General features: G+C 53.8%; 2 protein-coding genes and 1 long non-coding RNA gene across 5 annotated transcripts in view; 2 read left to right on the forward strand and 1 right to left on the reverse strand.

The window, feature by feature from the left end:
* TMC4 (transmembrane channel like 4) lies at window positions 1-13,558 on the forward strand. Of its 3 annotated transcripts, XM_077915464.1 has the most exons (15): window positions 1-158; window positions 857-1,070; window positions 2,790-2,935; window positions 3,058-3,290; window positions 3,384-3,505; window positions 9,456-9,603; window positions 10,494-10,661; window positions 10,865-11,028; window positions 11,288-11,414; window positions 11,646-11,743; window positions 11,954-12,137; window positions 12,426-12,556; window positions 12,666-12,821; window positions 13,117-13,195; window positions 13,300-13,558. In XM_077915464.1, exons 1-15 carry the CDS (start codon window positions 8-10, stop codon window positions 13,375-13,377), a joined length of 2,199 nt encoding a protein of 732 aa, XP_077771590.1. In that variant the 5' UTR covers window positions 1-7; the 3' UTR covers window positions 13,378-13,558. The 3 variants fall into 3 exon arrangements, with proteins under 3 accessions (XP_077771590.1, XP_077771599.1, XP_077771591.1); XM_077915473.1 differs by lacking the exons at window positions 12,426-12,556; window positions 12,666-12,821; XM_077915465.1 differs by lacking the exons at window positions 11,954-12,137; window positions 12,426-12,556.
* Window positions 10,526-14,064, reverse strand: LOC144324362 (uncharacterized). Its single transcript, XR_013389921.1, has 2 exons — window positions 10,916-14,064; window positions 10,526-10,673 (listed from the first exon to the last, which is right to left on the reverse strand). It is a non-coding gene; the product is annotated as an uncharacterized LOC144324362 (long non-coding RNA).
* The window catches only part of LENG1 (leukocyte receptor cluster member 1), a 3,222-nt gene continuing 2,336 nt past the window's right edge, over window positions 13,705-14,590 (forward strand). The window contains exon 1 of the mRNA XM_077915683.1: window positions 13,705-14,012. Within this exon, the coding sequence (XP_077771809.1) occupies window positions 13,881-14,012 (132 nt within the window). The 5' untranslated portion in view covers window positions 13,705-13,880. The remainder of the gene's footprint in view (window positions 14,013-14,590) is intronic.

A 14,590-nucleotide genomic window follows, 5' to 3' on the forward strand; every position in this document is an offset into this window, starting at 1 on the left:
CCTGCCCATGTCCCTTCCTTACCTGCGGCTGACCGCGCCCAGCTGGCCGCTGGAGACGGAAACAGTTTCACCTGCGGCCATGGAAGAGCGCCCGACATGGGAACCGGAGGCCTGGGGCTCCCCTGGAGGGTGGCTGGCACCCCGGGAGGCCAGAGCAGGTGGGGGCGTGGGAGGGGGTCCAGCCCCTTGGGCTGGTGGAAGTCCTGAGGGAGGCAGGGACCGGAGGCTGAAACTCCAGGGTCCAGAGGGCAGAAGGGGGAGGGTTAAATTCCTGGTTGTCTGAGGGAGAAGGGAACCAGGAGCTAGGACTCCTGTGTCCTGGGGAGCAGTAGAGGGGAGAAGAGGGGGGGCAGGGTTGCAAACTCCTGAGCAAGAGGAAAAAGGAAATTGAAGACTGGGTTCCTCAGCCCTGAGGAAGGAGGGGTCTAGGGACCCCACATTTCAGTGCTTACAGAGGGGACATGGGGCCTGGACTCCTGGGTCTGAAGGAGGAGGGACTGGGGACCTGGATTCCTGGGTCTGATGGAGGAGCTGGGGGCCTGGACTTCTGGGTCTGAGGGGAGGGGCTGGGGCCTGGACTCCTGGGTCTGAGGGAGGAGGGGCTGGGGCCTGGACTTCTGGGTCTGAGGGAAGAGGGAGCTGGGGCCTGGACTCCTGGTCTGAGGGAGGAGGAGCAGGGGCCTGGGCTCCTGGTCTGAGGGAGGAGGGGCTGGGGCCTGGACTCCTGGTCTGAGGGAGGAGGAGCAGGGGCCTGGACTCCTGGTCTGAGGGAGGAGGAGCAGGGGCCTGGGCTCCTGGGTCTGAGGGAGGAGGCTGGGACTCCCGCGCCCTCCCAGCCCCTTCTTTTCCACCCCAGGCCCATCGCTCTCCTCTGTGCTGAATGAGCTCCCCAGTGCTGCAACCCTTCGGTACCGGGGCCCTGGGGTTCTTCCGTGGGGGGCATCGGAGGAGGAGGAAGAAGATGGAGAGAGGAGACTCCAGACCATGGCAGAAGCCGCCCAGCAGGAGCTGGAGGAGCCCGTCCCCTCCCGGGAGCTGCCATGGCCCATGCAGGCCCGCCGGACACACAGGTGAGGCTCCGCTCCGGCTTGCCAGCGTGTGTCCTCTCCTCCTCCCTCAGCCTCTCCCTGCTTCTCTTGCCTTCTTTCCCTGTGCCTGTGTCTCTGCTTCTCTGACTCCCAGGCCTCCTGCCTCCCTGGCTCCTGGCTCCAGAACTCTCCTGTCGCCCGGGTTCGTGTGCTGGTTCTCTGCTCTGGCTCCTTCTCCCTGTGCCTGGAATCTGTGTAGTGTTTCTGTTGTGGCCTTCTGTTTTCCGAAGTTTGTCCCTCTTCCTTCTTTCCCTTCCCGGGCTACAAGATGTGCACGGCTGCTGAACAACGAACATTCTGGACAGCTCCGGCAAGACTGACAGGTTTCCCCGCTATCCAAAGGACAGCGTTGCTATGAAATCTTTCATAAACCTGCTTGGGCCGTCAAGCAAAGGGTAACACAGGTCTTCCTAAGAACAAAGGCCTGGCCCTGGAACTTTGGGAAAATGTGGGATGCCTGTGTTGTGCATTTCCACCCAGGAACAGCAGGACAGAAGAAGCAAGCACAAGGCCCTTCTGAGAATGGGGCCATGTGTCTTGAAATTGTTCTCCAAACCCCATCATTTTGTTTTTATTCTTTATTTTTTTAATGTATTTATTCATGAGAGACACAGAGAGAGAGGCAGAGACACAGACAGAGGGAGATGCAAGCTCCCTGCGGGGAACCTAATGCGGGACTCGATCCCAGGACCATGGGACTACGACCCGAGCCAAAGGCAGACGCTCAACCACTGAGACACCCAGGCCTCCCTCGTTTTGGGTTTTTATGGTGGTTTTGTTGCACAGGCGTGCTTGGTTAAATCTGTGGGCATTGGCCATGGAACTCAGCCTGCAGCCCCTCTCTCTCCCTCCAGTCTCAGGGCTGGCTCCCCCCGGCAACGAGGCCCCCACTCTTAGTCTCATCACTCAGGGCATTCCAAAGATTTTTAAAGCTCTGTGCCAGGAACGGGGACAAAACCCAGATATATATATATTTTTCAGATATATATTTCTTATTATAAATCACAGGATCACACCTTCCTTTTTTTTTTTTTTTTTTCCTTTTTGCCTTTTAGGTTTTGATATTTGCCTACAGAAAAGTGCATGAAACATTGTGTATACACAGAGTATTCCCATCACGGGAACCCACGGAAACTCCACGCAGGGCAGGAGACACAGCTCCACAGCTCCCAGAAGCTGCCCATGGGCCCCAAGTCACCCCCACCTCCCCACAACATCCCTTCCCAGACTTTTAAAAAATATTCTATTTATTTATTCATGAGAGACACCGAGAGAGAGGCAGAGACACAGGCCGAGGGAGAAGCAGGCTCCCTGCTGGGACCCTGATGTGGGACTTGATCCTGGATCCCAGGATCACTCCCTGGGCCAAAGGCAGATGCTCAGCCGCTGAGCCACCTAGTCATCCTATCTCAGACTTCTATGATGATCTGTTCCTCATTCTCCTGTCCAGCTTGGCCACCTGCAAGTTCATCCCTGAAGAGCACGGTGTGTGTGCTTGCTCCAGAGCTCCTGCGGTATCTACAGCCTGCCTGGCCTTCTATGCATTAGCTGTGTCTCTTCCTATTGCTGTAGAGGATTCAGAGTTATCGATATATTGCAATTTACTTCCCGCTCCTGCTGTTGTGTTGTTTCTCCACTTGGGGGTGTCCATTGGGAGCTGCCAGGTCCTTCCTATTCTGTCTCTGAATGTTTCCCTACCAGGAAGAGCCATACCAGGGACCAAGTGGCTCAGGGATCGGGTTCCAGAGCCTCAAATTGCGCCCTGAAGTTCCGGAGGATGAAGGAGAAGACGAAGGAAGGCCTGCACACCTTGCAACCCTGGGCGTGGACACTGAAGAGAATTGGGGGTGCGGTGGGGTTGAGGCTGGCCCCATTCCTGGGTCTGAGGGAGGAGGGGCTGGGGAATCAGGACTCCCAGGTCTGAGGGACTGTGTGTCAGGAGCCCCAGGCCTCTCTGTACTCCCTGTAGGCCAGTTTGGTGCTGGCACCGAGTCCTACTTCTCCTTGCTGCGTTTCCTGCTGCTTCTCAACGTGCTGGCGTCTGTAATTAAGGCCTGTATGACACTGCTGCCCACCTGGCTGGAAGGGACCCTCCCGGGTCCCCCTGGCTCTGACACCTCCTCGCCCTGTGGCTTCTACAACCCCAGCCCCCAAGGCCTAGTCACCTTCCCCACCCATCTCCTCAACTTGCTGTCAGGAGAGGTGCGTCCCTGGAGCCCTGGGAGACCCCCCCACCGAGCCTCAGTACCCCCCGATTCTGATTGCCTAAGCCCACGGTGAACTTTTCCTCTGCAGGGTTTTCTAGAATGGTCTCCCCTCTTCTATGGGTTCTACCCACCCCGCGCACACCTGGCAGTCACCTATCTGTGCTCCGTCTTTGTCATTGGCCTCCTGTATCTGCTGCTCATCCTCCATCGGTAAGTAACAACCGCACCCCATCCCCACCCTGGTGTCGTGGGGAAGGAGTGGTGGTGGTAGAGGACCAGTCCCCAAGAATCCAGAGTCCTGCTCCATGATCCCTTTCTCTAGTTGTATTGAAACCAAATTTTTAAAATGCCAAAGACCAGTGACAAAGATGGGCAGTTTCAACTTCCTGCGTCTTAGAAGCTTGTAGGGGAAAGTAAGATATTAGCCCAGCAAATTAAATACATCTTTTCTGGAGGGGAGAGTGCTTTATAGGAAACCAATAGGGGTGATTCATTCATTCTCACAAATATTTATTAAGCCCCTACTATGTTCTGGTCACTGTTCTAGACAGTTGGAAAACAGGACAACAAACGAATGAAAACCTGACCGAGGGGCACCTGGGTGGCTCAGTGGTTGAGCATCTGCCTTTGGCTCAGGTCATGATCCTGGAGTCCTGGGATCGAGTCCCACGTCAGGCTCTCTGTAGGGAGACTACTTCTCCCTCTGCCTCTCTCTCTGTGTCTCCATGAATAAATAAATAAAATATTTTTTAAAAAAAGAAAACCTGACCAAGTTCTGTCCTGATGGAGCTGACAGTCTGCCTGGTGGAGACAGGTGATAAGCAATAAGCTATAAATGAGTCCATGACGTGGGGTGTAAGGTGATTGGGGCTCTGGACACACACAGAGCAGGTGCGGTGGGGTGCCAGTGATGATAGGCCAGGCTGCTCTATGAATAGGTGCCCAGGGAGGCTTCACTGAGACAAGATCTTTATTTTTTTTTAAGATTTTATTTATTTATTCATGAGACACACAGAGAGAGGCAGAGACACAGGCAGAGGGAGAAGCAGGTTCCATGCAGAGAGCCCGACTTGGGACTCGATCCCTGGACTCCGGGATCATGCCCTGAGCCAAAGGCATACGCTCAACCGCTGAGCCACCCAGGCGTCCCAAGACAAGATCTTTAATTTTTTTTTTTTAAAGATTTTTATTTATTTATTCATGATAGTCGAGAGAGAGAGAGAGAGAGAGGCAGAGACACAGGCAGAGGGAGAAGCAGGCTCCATGCACCGGGGGCCCGATGTGGGATTCGATCCCGGGTCTCCAGGATCGCGCCCTGGGCCAAAGGCAGGCGCCAAACCGCTGCGCCACCCAGGGATCCCAAGACAAGATCTTTAAATGAGGATGTTGAGAAGGAGAGGGATTTGGTCAAGTAAACACCCAGGGAAAGAGCATTGAAGACAGAGGGCCCGGCCAGAGCAAGGTAGGAGGAGAGTGGTGTGCTGGAGGGTGCACTAGGCAGCCGGCTGGGGCCAGAGCAGAGGGAGGTGGGGAGAGCCGTGGAGATGCACCTGCACTCCAGAAAGGATTTGGCTGCTTTTCTGAGTGAGATGGGACTCAGCGCAGTTTCTTGACCAGATCAACCTGATTCGATTTCAGGTTCTGGCCCTGAGGGAGGGAGAGGCAAGAAGGAAAGGAGGGAGGAAAGACAGTAAGGGATGAGCAAACCCACAGCAGGTGAAATAGTCACAAGGGTTTTGCAATCCAGGCAAGAGACAGTGGTGGCTTGGAGTAGGGTGGTGGTAGGGGTCACCTTGGGATTTTTCTTTTCTTTTTTTAAATTTTTTTTTTAATTTTTTAAAAATTTATGATAGTCACACAGAGAGAGAGAGAAAGAGAGAGAGAGGCAGAGACACAGGCAGAGGGAGAAGCAGGCTCCATGCACCGGGAGCCCGACGTGGAATTCGATCCCGGGTCTCCAGGATTGTGCCCTGGGCCAAAGGCAGGCGCTAAACTGCTGCACCACCCAGGGATCCCTCTTTTCTTTTTTTTTAATTGAATTTCTACTCCCCCTCCCCCAGCTGTCTTGAGATACAATTGGCATAAATAACATTGTGTAAGTTTAAGGTGTACAAAGTGTTGATTTGGTACATTTACATATTGCAACATGATTACCGCCACAGCAATGGTTCATACCTCCACCCCCTCACATCATATCATGTCTTTTATGATGACATTTAAGATGTACTCTTGTAGGGACGCCTGGGTGGCTCAGCGATTGAGGGTCTGCCTTCAGCTTAGGGCGTGACCCTGGGGTCCCAGGAACAAGTTCCGCATCGGGCTTCCTGTGTGGAGCCTGCTTCTCCCTCTGCCTGTGTCTCTGCCTCTCTCTCTCTCTCTCTGTGTGTCTCTCGTGAATAAATAAAATCTTTACTCTTGCAGCAACTTTCAAGTATCTAACATAGATAGTACTGTTAACTATATTCAGAATGTTGTACATTAGCTCCCGAGAACTTATAATTGGAAGTGTGTAACCTTTGACCTCTACGTGTCCCCATCCCCTGGTAACCACCAGTTTACTGTTTCCATGAGTTTAACTTTTTTAGATTCCATAAATAAGTGGTATCACACAGCGTTTGCTCTGACTTATCTCACTTAGCATAATGGCCTCAGGGTCCATCCATGTTGTTGCAAATGGCAGATCTCCTTCTTTCTCGGGGTTGAATAATACTGTTGTTATATGTGTACGTATCAGATCTTTATCCATCCATCCGTTGGCAAACAGGTTGTTTCCATATCCTGGCTATTGTTGATAATGCCATGAATGTGGGGGTGCTGATGTCTCTTGAGATCCCCCTTCCATTTCCTTTGGACATATACCCAGAAGTTTGCTTCTGGGGTTGCTGGATGAGGTGGTCGCTCTATTTTTAACTTTGGGGGGAACTTCCATACTGTTTTCCATAGTGGCTACACTGATTTACATTCCCAACAGGGCACCAGGGTTTTCTGTTTGCCACATCCTCACCAACAGGTCTTATCTCTTGTCTTCTTGATGACAGCCATTCTGACAGGTGTGATAGCTCATTGTGGTTTTGATTGGCATTTCCCTGATGATCAGTGATGATGAGCACTTGTTTGCATACCTGTTGGCCATCTAGATGTCTTAAAAAAAAAGTCTCAATTTCTCTGCCCATTTTTAAATTGAATTTTTTTTCCTGTTGAGTATTGTATGTGTTCTTTTTCTATTTTTTTCAATTAACCCCAGTGACAGATATGATTTGCAAATATTTTCTCTTATTCCATAGGTTGCCTTTTCATTCTATGCATTGTTTCTTTTGCTGTTCAGCGGCTTTTAAGTGTGATGGAGTCCCACTAATTCATTTTTGCTTTTGTTGCTTATGCTTTTGGTGTCCTAGCCAAAATATCATCCCCAATGAATGTCAAGGAGGTCTTGTTTTTTTTTTCCCTAGGACTTTTTCTGTTTTAGGTCTTATGTTTACATGTTTAACGCATTTCAAGTTAATTTTTGTGAGCAGTTTAAGATTGAGACCAGGTTCATTCTTCTGCATGTGGCTCTCCAGTTTTATCAGCAACATTTGTTGAAAAGACTATCCTCCCCAAGGGAATATGTGGGCTCCCTTGTCAAATCTTAGTGTTGTGTGTGTGTATATATATATATTTTTAATATCACACATATCCAGAAAAATGCAAAAATCAAAGAATAGAGCTTTGTATGTCCCCATCCATATCAAGAAATAGAACATGACCAGCCCCTGGAAGCCCCCTCAAGATCTCAGGTTACTACATTTCCCCTGAACTCTCCCCACCCCATCCTTTCTGTTAACATCATGGGCTGCTCTGGCCTGTTTTGTTCTTCATATAAAAGGGAGACTCTGGCTGTATGTTGAGTAGAGCCCAGAGGGTTCCCTAATGATTGGATATGGGGCGTGGTGAAGCTGGGAAGTTAAGAATGACTTCAGGTGTGTTGAGCCCGAGCCCCTGGAAGGGCCACATTGCTGGCAGTTGTGATGGCAAGGGCCATGGAGAGAGTAGCCTTGGTGGGGAGCACAGTTGTGGCCGGTTTGTTCTGAAGTGGCTTCTGGACAAATGAAGGGAGCAGGTGGTTGCCCACATGGGTTCTGGAGATGGATCCAGATAGAGATGCCCATCTGGGACATGCTGGCATTCAGGCAAGACTGGGAATCCCTCAAGGGCAGGGGCTGTGGTCAAGAAGAAAATCATGGGCTTAACAAAGAAAAAGTGGAGGGTCTCCTAAATGCCAGGCACTGGGCCAGGGCCATCAGATTGGGTCCCCCTACCTTTGCACAGTTCACACAGTCCAGGAGGAGAGAACTGTGAGATAAAGAAAAAGCAACTTTTACATTAAAAATCGAATCAGCTATTTCAGTGTGAGAGCAGTACTATGTAGAAAACAAATGGGGGGTACCTGGGGGGCCCAGTCGGTGAAGCATCTGCCTTTGGCTCAGGTCATGATCTCAGGGTACTGCAATCGAGCCCCACTTCGGGCTCCCTGCTCAATGGAGAGCTTGCCACTCCCTTGCTTGTGCTTTCTCTGTCAAATAAAATCTAAAAAACAACATTTTTTTTTTAAGAAAAAAGGGATGAGATGATAAAGCAGAGATCAGTAATTATTTTCCTGATAAAGTAAAGGCCTGATAAGAAATATGTTCATCTTTTCTGGCTATATGGTGTCTCAATTAAACTCTGCTGTTGTAGGGCTAAGGCAGCTATAGCCAGTAAGTAAATGAGTGGATGTGGTTCTGTTCCAATAAAACTTCATTTACAAAAAACTGGCACCATAATTTGCCACCCCCTGTGATAGAGAATGGGAGGGGACCCTCATTAAATGAAGTGGTAGTAAAGGACTGACCTGTAGGTAGAGACCCGAAGATGAGAAAGGAACGTGCCAGGTGAGCAATTAATGACCTGGACATTCTTGGCAGCAGGAACTGCATGTGCAAAGGCCCTATGGTAAGAAGAGGTTTGGAGTGTTCTGAGAAATGAAAGGCCAGGAGGAGGGACAGGATTTTGAGTTTCAAGAAGTAGGTGGGGGCTAGATTAGGTGTTTGCTGGCTGGCTGTGCTATGAAGGAGCCTAAACTTCCAGAACAAGGACGAGCTGTGGAATAGTTTTTAAGTGGTAGCACCATCTAATCTGCATAGAAAGAAGGTTCCAGGGCAGCCCCGGTGGCGCAGCGGTTTAGCGCCGCCTGCAGCCTAGGGCATGATCCTGGAGACCCTGGATGGAGTGCCACATCAGGCTCTCTGCATGGTGCCTGCTTCTCCCTCTGCCTGTCTCTCTCTATGAATAAGTAAATAATCTTTAAAAAAAAAAGAAGGTTCCACCAGTGTGGGAACAGAATGGATTCAAGAGGGCGAGGGTGGAAGCAGAGGCCAGGTGGCAGTTCTGTAGTCATCCACTCAAGAGATTCTGGGGGCTTGTGCCAGGTCATTGAGGGTGGATATGGAATCTCTTTGCCCAGTTTTCTCTGCTTCCTTGTCCTCTCCCTGGGTCTTTGCCCCACTTCTTCCTTTCCCTTTCCCTCTTTTCCTTTCCTATTTATCTATCTATCTATGAATGACACAGAGAGGCAGACACAGAGGGAGAAGCAGGCTCCCCACAGGGAGCCGGATGTGGGATTCAATCCCCAGACCCAGGATCATGCCCTGAGCCTAAGGGAGACGCTCAACCGCTGAGCCACCCAGGCGTCCCTGCCCCATTTCTTTGAGTCTCAGTCCTCCACCCTTTGGGTCTTTCTCCCTCACCCCCTTCTCTGGACGTCTGTCCTTCCCTCTGAGTCTCTGACCTCTCTCTAGACCTCTTCCCTCATTTCCCTGTCCACTTTCTCTGAATCCTTTCCCAGTGGGGTCGCAGTCTCCCCTCTACATTTGTGTCTGTCCCCAGGATCTTTGTCACTCTGGGTCCTCGCCCTCTGCTCTCTGGAGTGCGTGGCTCTCTGCGGGGTGTCTACCTTCCCCAGTCGGCCCCTGAATCCCTCTCTTGGTCTTTGGCTCCCATGACTGTGTGTGTCTGCACGTCTCTGACTCTACTTGTCAAATTCCCAAGGTCCCAGGGTTCATTTCCCTGCTAGTCCCATAAGAGGGGTGACCCCGCCCTCACTGACCTTCCACACCCCGTCTCTGGGGCCTTCCTCTCTCAGCTCCGTGTCAGGACTGAAACAGACGCTGTTGGCTGAGTCGGGGGCCCTGACCAGCTACAGCCATCGGGTGTTCACCGCCTGGGACTTCGGCCTCTGTGGGGATGTCCACGTGCGGCTGCGCCAGCGCAACATCCTGTATGAGCTGCAGGTGAGCTCAGGGAAAGGACCAGAGGGGGCGGGGCCCAGACCCGAGATGGGGCTCAAAGCGACGCTGAGCGGAACGTTCTCCTAAGGAGGCGGGCCTTGCGAAATGAGAGGGCTGGGACGAGGCCCCAGTTGGGATACCTGATGTCAAAGGGGACAGGAAAATCAGGCAGCGGGAGGGGGGCGGGGCATGAAGCTCCTCTGCACTGGGTGAGGACTTGGGCATGGCCAGAAGGAGGCCAAGAAAGTAGAACTAGGGATCCCTGGGTGGCGCAGCGGTTTGGCGCCTGCCTTTGGCCCAGGGCGCGATTCTGGAGACCCGGGATCGAGTCCCACGTCGGGCTCCCGGTGCATGGAGCCTGCTTCTCCCTCTGCCTGTGTCTCTGCCTCTCTCTCTCTCTGTGACTATCATAAATAAATAAAAATTAAAAAAAAAATAAAAAAAAGTAGAACTGGAACTCCGCCCCAGCCCAGGAGGGCTGGGCGGGGCCTCGGAGGGGCGCGGTGTGGAGCCCTGGGCTGTGGAGAGGTGGGAGATCTAAATTGTCCAGTAGAGGACCATGGGGGGATTGGGACAAGAACTGCATAAGTCTTTTTTTTTTTTTTTTTAAGATTTTATTTATTTATTCATGAGAGACACAGAGAGAGGCAGAGACACAGGCAGAGGGTGAAGCAGGCTCCATGCAGAGAGCCTGATGCGGAACTCGATCCCGGGACTCCAGGATCACGCCCTGGGCCAAAGGCAGGTGCTAAACCACCGAGCCATCCAGGAATCCCCTGCAGAAGTCTTTAGAGGGTGCTGCTGTGTCAGTTCATGTTGAGCTGGGGTTCTGAACCACCTGCCGGGCCTGTCTGCGGGACTTGAGCCCACAAGGACGTCTTTCCTGGCCTCAGGTGGAGCTGGAGGAAGCTGTGGTGCGGCGCCAGGCTGCAGCGCGGACCCTGGGCCAGCAAGCCAGGGTGTGGTCGGTGCGGATCCTGCTCAATCTGCTGGTGATTGCACTCCTGGGAGCGGCCTTCTACGGAATCTACTGGGCTACAGGGGCCACCGTGGAGCTTCAGGTGTGGAGGGTCCTGGGGGAGGAGAGTCCTTCCATCCTGGAACTTACATTTCCAAGGTTGGAGGGCATCTTAGGAGGGATGGGGGTGTATGTTTGGACTTTGGGGTGCTGGAGGAAGAAAAGGCTGGGGGAGGACATTTAGCAAGGTTCTGGAGGACCAGAAGCCCAGAGCTTCTTTGCTTGATCCACCACCCTCTCTCCCAGGAGACGCCCTCTGTCCAGCAGATGCCACTGCTAAAGCTCCTGGTGGATTACCTTCCATCCATCTTCATCTCTGGGGTTAACTTCTTGCTGCCACCTGTGTTCAAGCTCATCGCCCTGCTGGAGGGCTACACCAGGAGCCACCAGATTGCTTTTATCCTGCTCAGGTTCTACCTCTGTGGGTGTGCTGGGGATGACGGCAGGGCTGGTGTGAAAGACACTGGCTCTAGTACACAAGGCACAGAAATCCCCTGGATATGGGACCCAGTGAGATCTGGATTCAAATCCTGACTCTTGTTCCATCAGAGCCTCAGTTTCTTCATTTGTGAAGTGGGAAGAATTGTGAGCGTGTTCCACATGTGGGGGGCGGAGGGGGGCTGGCATGTGGTGAACACTGGTCAGGGCTGATTCCGTTCCCCTTGCCAGGACCGTGTTTCTCCGCCTGGCATCCCTGCTAGTCCTGCTCTTCTCCCTCTGGAATCAGATCACTTGTGGGGGCAAGGCTGAGGCTGAAGAGTGTAAGACCTGTGGCTACAATTACAAGGAACTACCGGTGAGAAGGGGCCCCAAATCCTGGGTCCTTGAAGGAAAGCAGGAACTAGATGGGTTCAGACACCAGGTTTAAGAGGAAGAAGGAGCTTAAAGTGCTAGGACACCCTCCCCTTAACCCCCAACCCCCCAAAAAAAGGTTTGTTAGGATCACTTGTGATTTGGAGACTTGGATGCTTGGACCTCCAGGTGCCTGGATCTGGAGGTCTTTCTGACCCATGCCTTCCTTCCTCAGTGCTGGGAGACCCGGCTGGGGCAGGAGATGTACAAACTCCTGCTCTTTGATCTGCTGACTGGCGTGGCTGTCATGCTGCTCATCCAGTTTCCTCGGAAGTGAGCCCCCACCCCTACCCCATTTCTTTGACCTTTTGTCTGCAGGCCCCGCCCCCTCTCACCTAGTTACTTCCCTCTAGACACACCCCCTCCAGGACTGAAAACTCCACCCCTATTCAAATATATTCACTTCTGATTGGCGGGCAGGACGGCAGGGGCGGGGCAAGGCGGGCGGGCTTGCCTCTGACTTGGCCCCGCCCCGCCCCTCAGGCTGCTCTGTGGCCTCTGTCCCGGGGTCCTGGGTCGCGTGGTAGGAACCCAGGAGTTCCAGGTACCCGACGAGGTGCTCGGGCTCATCTACGCACAGACGGTGGTCTGGGTAGGGAGTTTTTTCTGCCCTCTACTACCTCTGCTCAACACGGCCAAGTTCCTGTTACTTTTCTATTTCAAGAAGGTGAGGAGTGTGGTGGATTCCTGGGTCCTGAGGAAGGAGGATGCGAGGGTCCCCAGCTACTAGCTCCTGAGAGAGAAGGGTCTGGAGGACAGACTCCTGGATGTGGGAGGAGGGGATTAGGGCGTCTTTTCCGTCCAGGGGAAGAGGGGATCCGGCCTCCCAGATCTGACGGCAGCAAAGAACCAGGGATTCTGTTTCCCTCCTGAGGAGGGGCCAGGGACAAGGACTCTTGGACGATGAAAAAGGACAGGCCAGGGCTCAGGGTCTTGTGTCTCCTTCTCCCCCCAGTTCACCCTTTTCTCCACCTGCTCCCCGGCCTCCCGCACCTTTCGGGCTTCCACAGCGAACTTCTTTTTCCCCTTGGTCCTTCTCCTGGCTCTGGCCATCTCCGCTGTTCCCGTGCTTTACAGCATCTTCCTGTAAGTGTGGCAGGGGCCTGCCTCTCCCTTCTCCTTCCCTCCTTCCTTCCACCCTCATCCAGGATTCTGAATCTTGGCCATCCTTGAACACTGTCTCTGACTTCTTCAGGATCCCACCTTCTAAGCTGTGTGGTCCATTCCAAGGGCAGTCGTCTATCTGGGCCCAGATCCCTGAGTCTATTTCCAACCTCCCTCAGACCGTCCAGAACTTTCTCTTTTTCCTGGGGACCCAGGCTTTTGCTGTGCCTCTTCTCTTAATCTCCAGGTGAGGGAGCCCAGAATCCTGGGTCTGAGTTTGTGTTCCCTGGGGGCCCCTACTGCCTGTTTCTAAGAAAGGAGGGGTTGGGGGCCAGGACTCCTGGGTCTGAGGAGGGAGGGGGCTGGGGGCCTGGACTCTTGGGTCTGAGGTTGGAGGAGCCTGGACTCCCGGGTCTGAGGGAGGAGGGGTCTGGCGGGGGTGGGGTGGGGCTGGGAGTCCAGATCCCCGGTTTCTAAGGAGCCTTTACACTGAAGATATGCTAAGAGCCCCCTGGGTATGGCTTCCATTTCCGTCCCTATAGCATCCTGATGGCATATACCCTGGCCTTGGCTAACTCCTATGGACGTCTGGTCTCTGAGCTCAAACGCCAGATAGAGACGGTGAGGCAAAGCGGGTTCATGGTAGGGGGTCCTGGATGTTGAAAGAAATGGTGGGGAGCGGTCGGCCTCACCTGCACTTCTCTTTACCCTTTACCTCTACCCAGGAGGCGCAGAATAAGGTCTTCCTGGCACAGCGCGCTGTGGCACTGAGCTCGGCCACCGGGGCTCTTCGACCTCCCTAGCCCTGCTCGGGACCATGGCCCACTTCATCCTGCCCCCGGACCCTATGGAAGCCCGCACCTCATCTGTAAAAGAGAACTTGAGAAGACCCTAAGTCCCCGGCTGCGGAGATTTCCGGGGCCCTGACGCCCCCTCACTCTCGCGTTAACCTTTCTCGTACCAATAAACGCCGCTGAGACTGCAGAGCGCTTTGTTTGTAACTTGCATCCTGAGCCGGCCAATCAGATTATCGGCCTCGAGAAGGCCAGCCAATCAGCGGCCGCGTCCCGTAACTTCAGGGCGGGGACAAGTGATTGGCTCAGAACCTGGTGAAGAGGCGGTCTCCAGGCTACACCAACCCGAATTCGGCATCTCAGCCAATCAGCGCTCGCTACGGACTTGGAGGGGCGTGGCAGCCAGCCCAGGGCCAATCCGTAGCTGAGGCAGGAACAACAGGGAACGGCATCCTCTCGCCAATAGAAAGTGCTCAGAGGTGGGCCTGCAGTCGGTGGACGGCTACGACGCCATGAATATCTTGCCCAAGAAGAGTTGGCACGTCCGGAACAAGGACAATGTCGCCCGCGTGCGGCGTGACGAGGCTCAGGCCCGAGAGGAGGAGAAAGAACGTGAGCGGAGGGTGCTGCTCGCTCAGCAGGAGGTAAGCCCCGAGTGCGGTCGGACGCGACTCCCGGGCCGAGCGCGCAGGCGCGTGGGGGAGGGGCCGGAAGCGGGATGGCGCACACGCGCAGTGCCTCCCGTGAGGCTGGAGGAGCTGGGCGCGGTTGGAAACGCAGGGGCTCGCCTGCGCGGGCCCTACCTGAGGCTTCCCCACCTGGGCCTCCCCTTTGCCCTGGTTTCCGCCACTCGTTTTGCGTGAGGCCGGGGTGTGCCTGGCTTAGAGTAGGGGCTGCTGAAAAAATGAATCCTGTGCAGTTCAAAGAAACGCAGACCCACGTTTAGTGTTCCTGCCCGACCCCTCTGGAGCGTCTGCTGTATGCTCGCCCCGAGCAGAGCGCTGGACCTGCTCTGTTCGTGCCCAGAGGGCACTGCCCTCCGCTGTGCAGAGAAGTGGGACGTACCCATCCCCCTGTGGGGCCAGCCCTCTCCCCGCGGCCCCCAACCCCGGGGGTTCTCGGAGTAACTTCTAGCTTCTAGTGTGCACGGAGTTTGAAGTTTGTTAACGAATCTGGCCCTCACCGCTGGCCGGGAGGTGGTCTGGGCTTTTAAAGCTCACTT

The sequence above is a fragment of the Canis aureus genome, chromosome 1 (genome assembly GCF_053574225.1).
Source record: "Canis aureus isolate CA01 chromosome 1, VMU_Caureus_v.1.0, whole genome shotgun sequence".
Taxonomy (NCBI): Eukaryota; Metazoa; Chordata; class Mammalia; order Carnivora; family Canidae; genus Canis; species Canis aureus.

Bases quoted from the DNA above. Each gene is read 5' to 3' on its own strand.
- TMC4 (XM_077915464.1), top strand. From the start codon at position 8: ATGTCCCTTCCTTACCTGCGGCTGACCGCGCCCAGCTGGCCGCTGGAG. The intron at 10,662-10,864 runs GTGTGGAGGGTC...CCTCTCTCCCAG, and splicing joins GGGCCACCGTGGAGCTTCAG to GAGACGCCCTCTGTCCAGCA. The intron at 12,557-12,665 runs GTAAGTGTGGCA...TGACTTCTTCAG, and splicing joins GTGCTTTACAGCATCTTCCT to GATCCCACCTTCTAAGCTGT.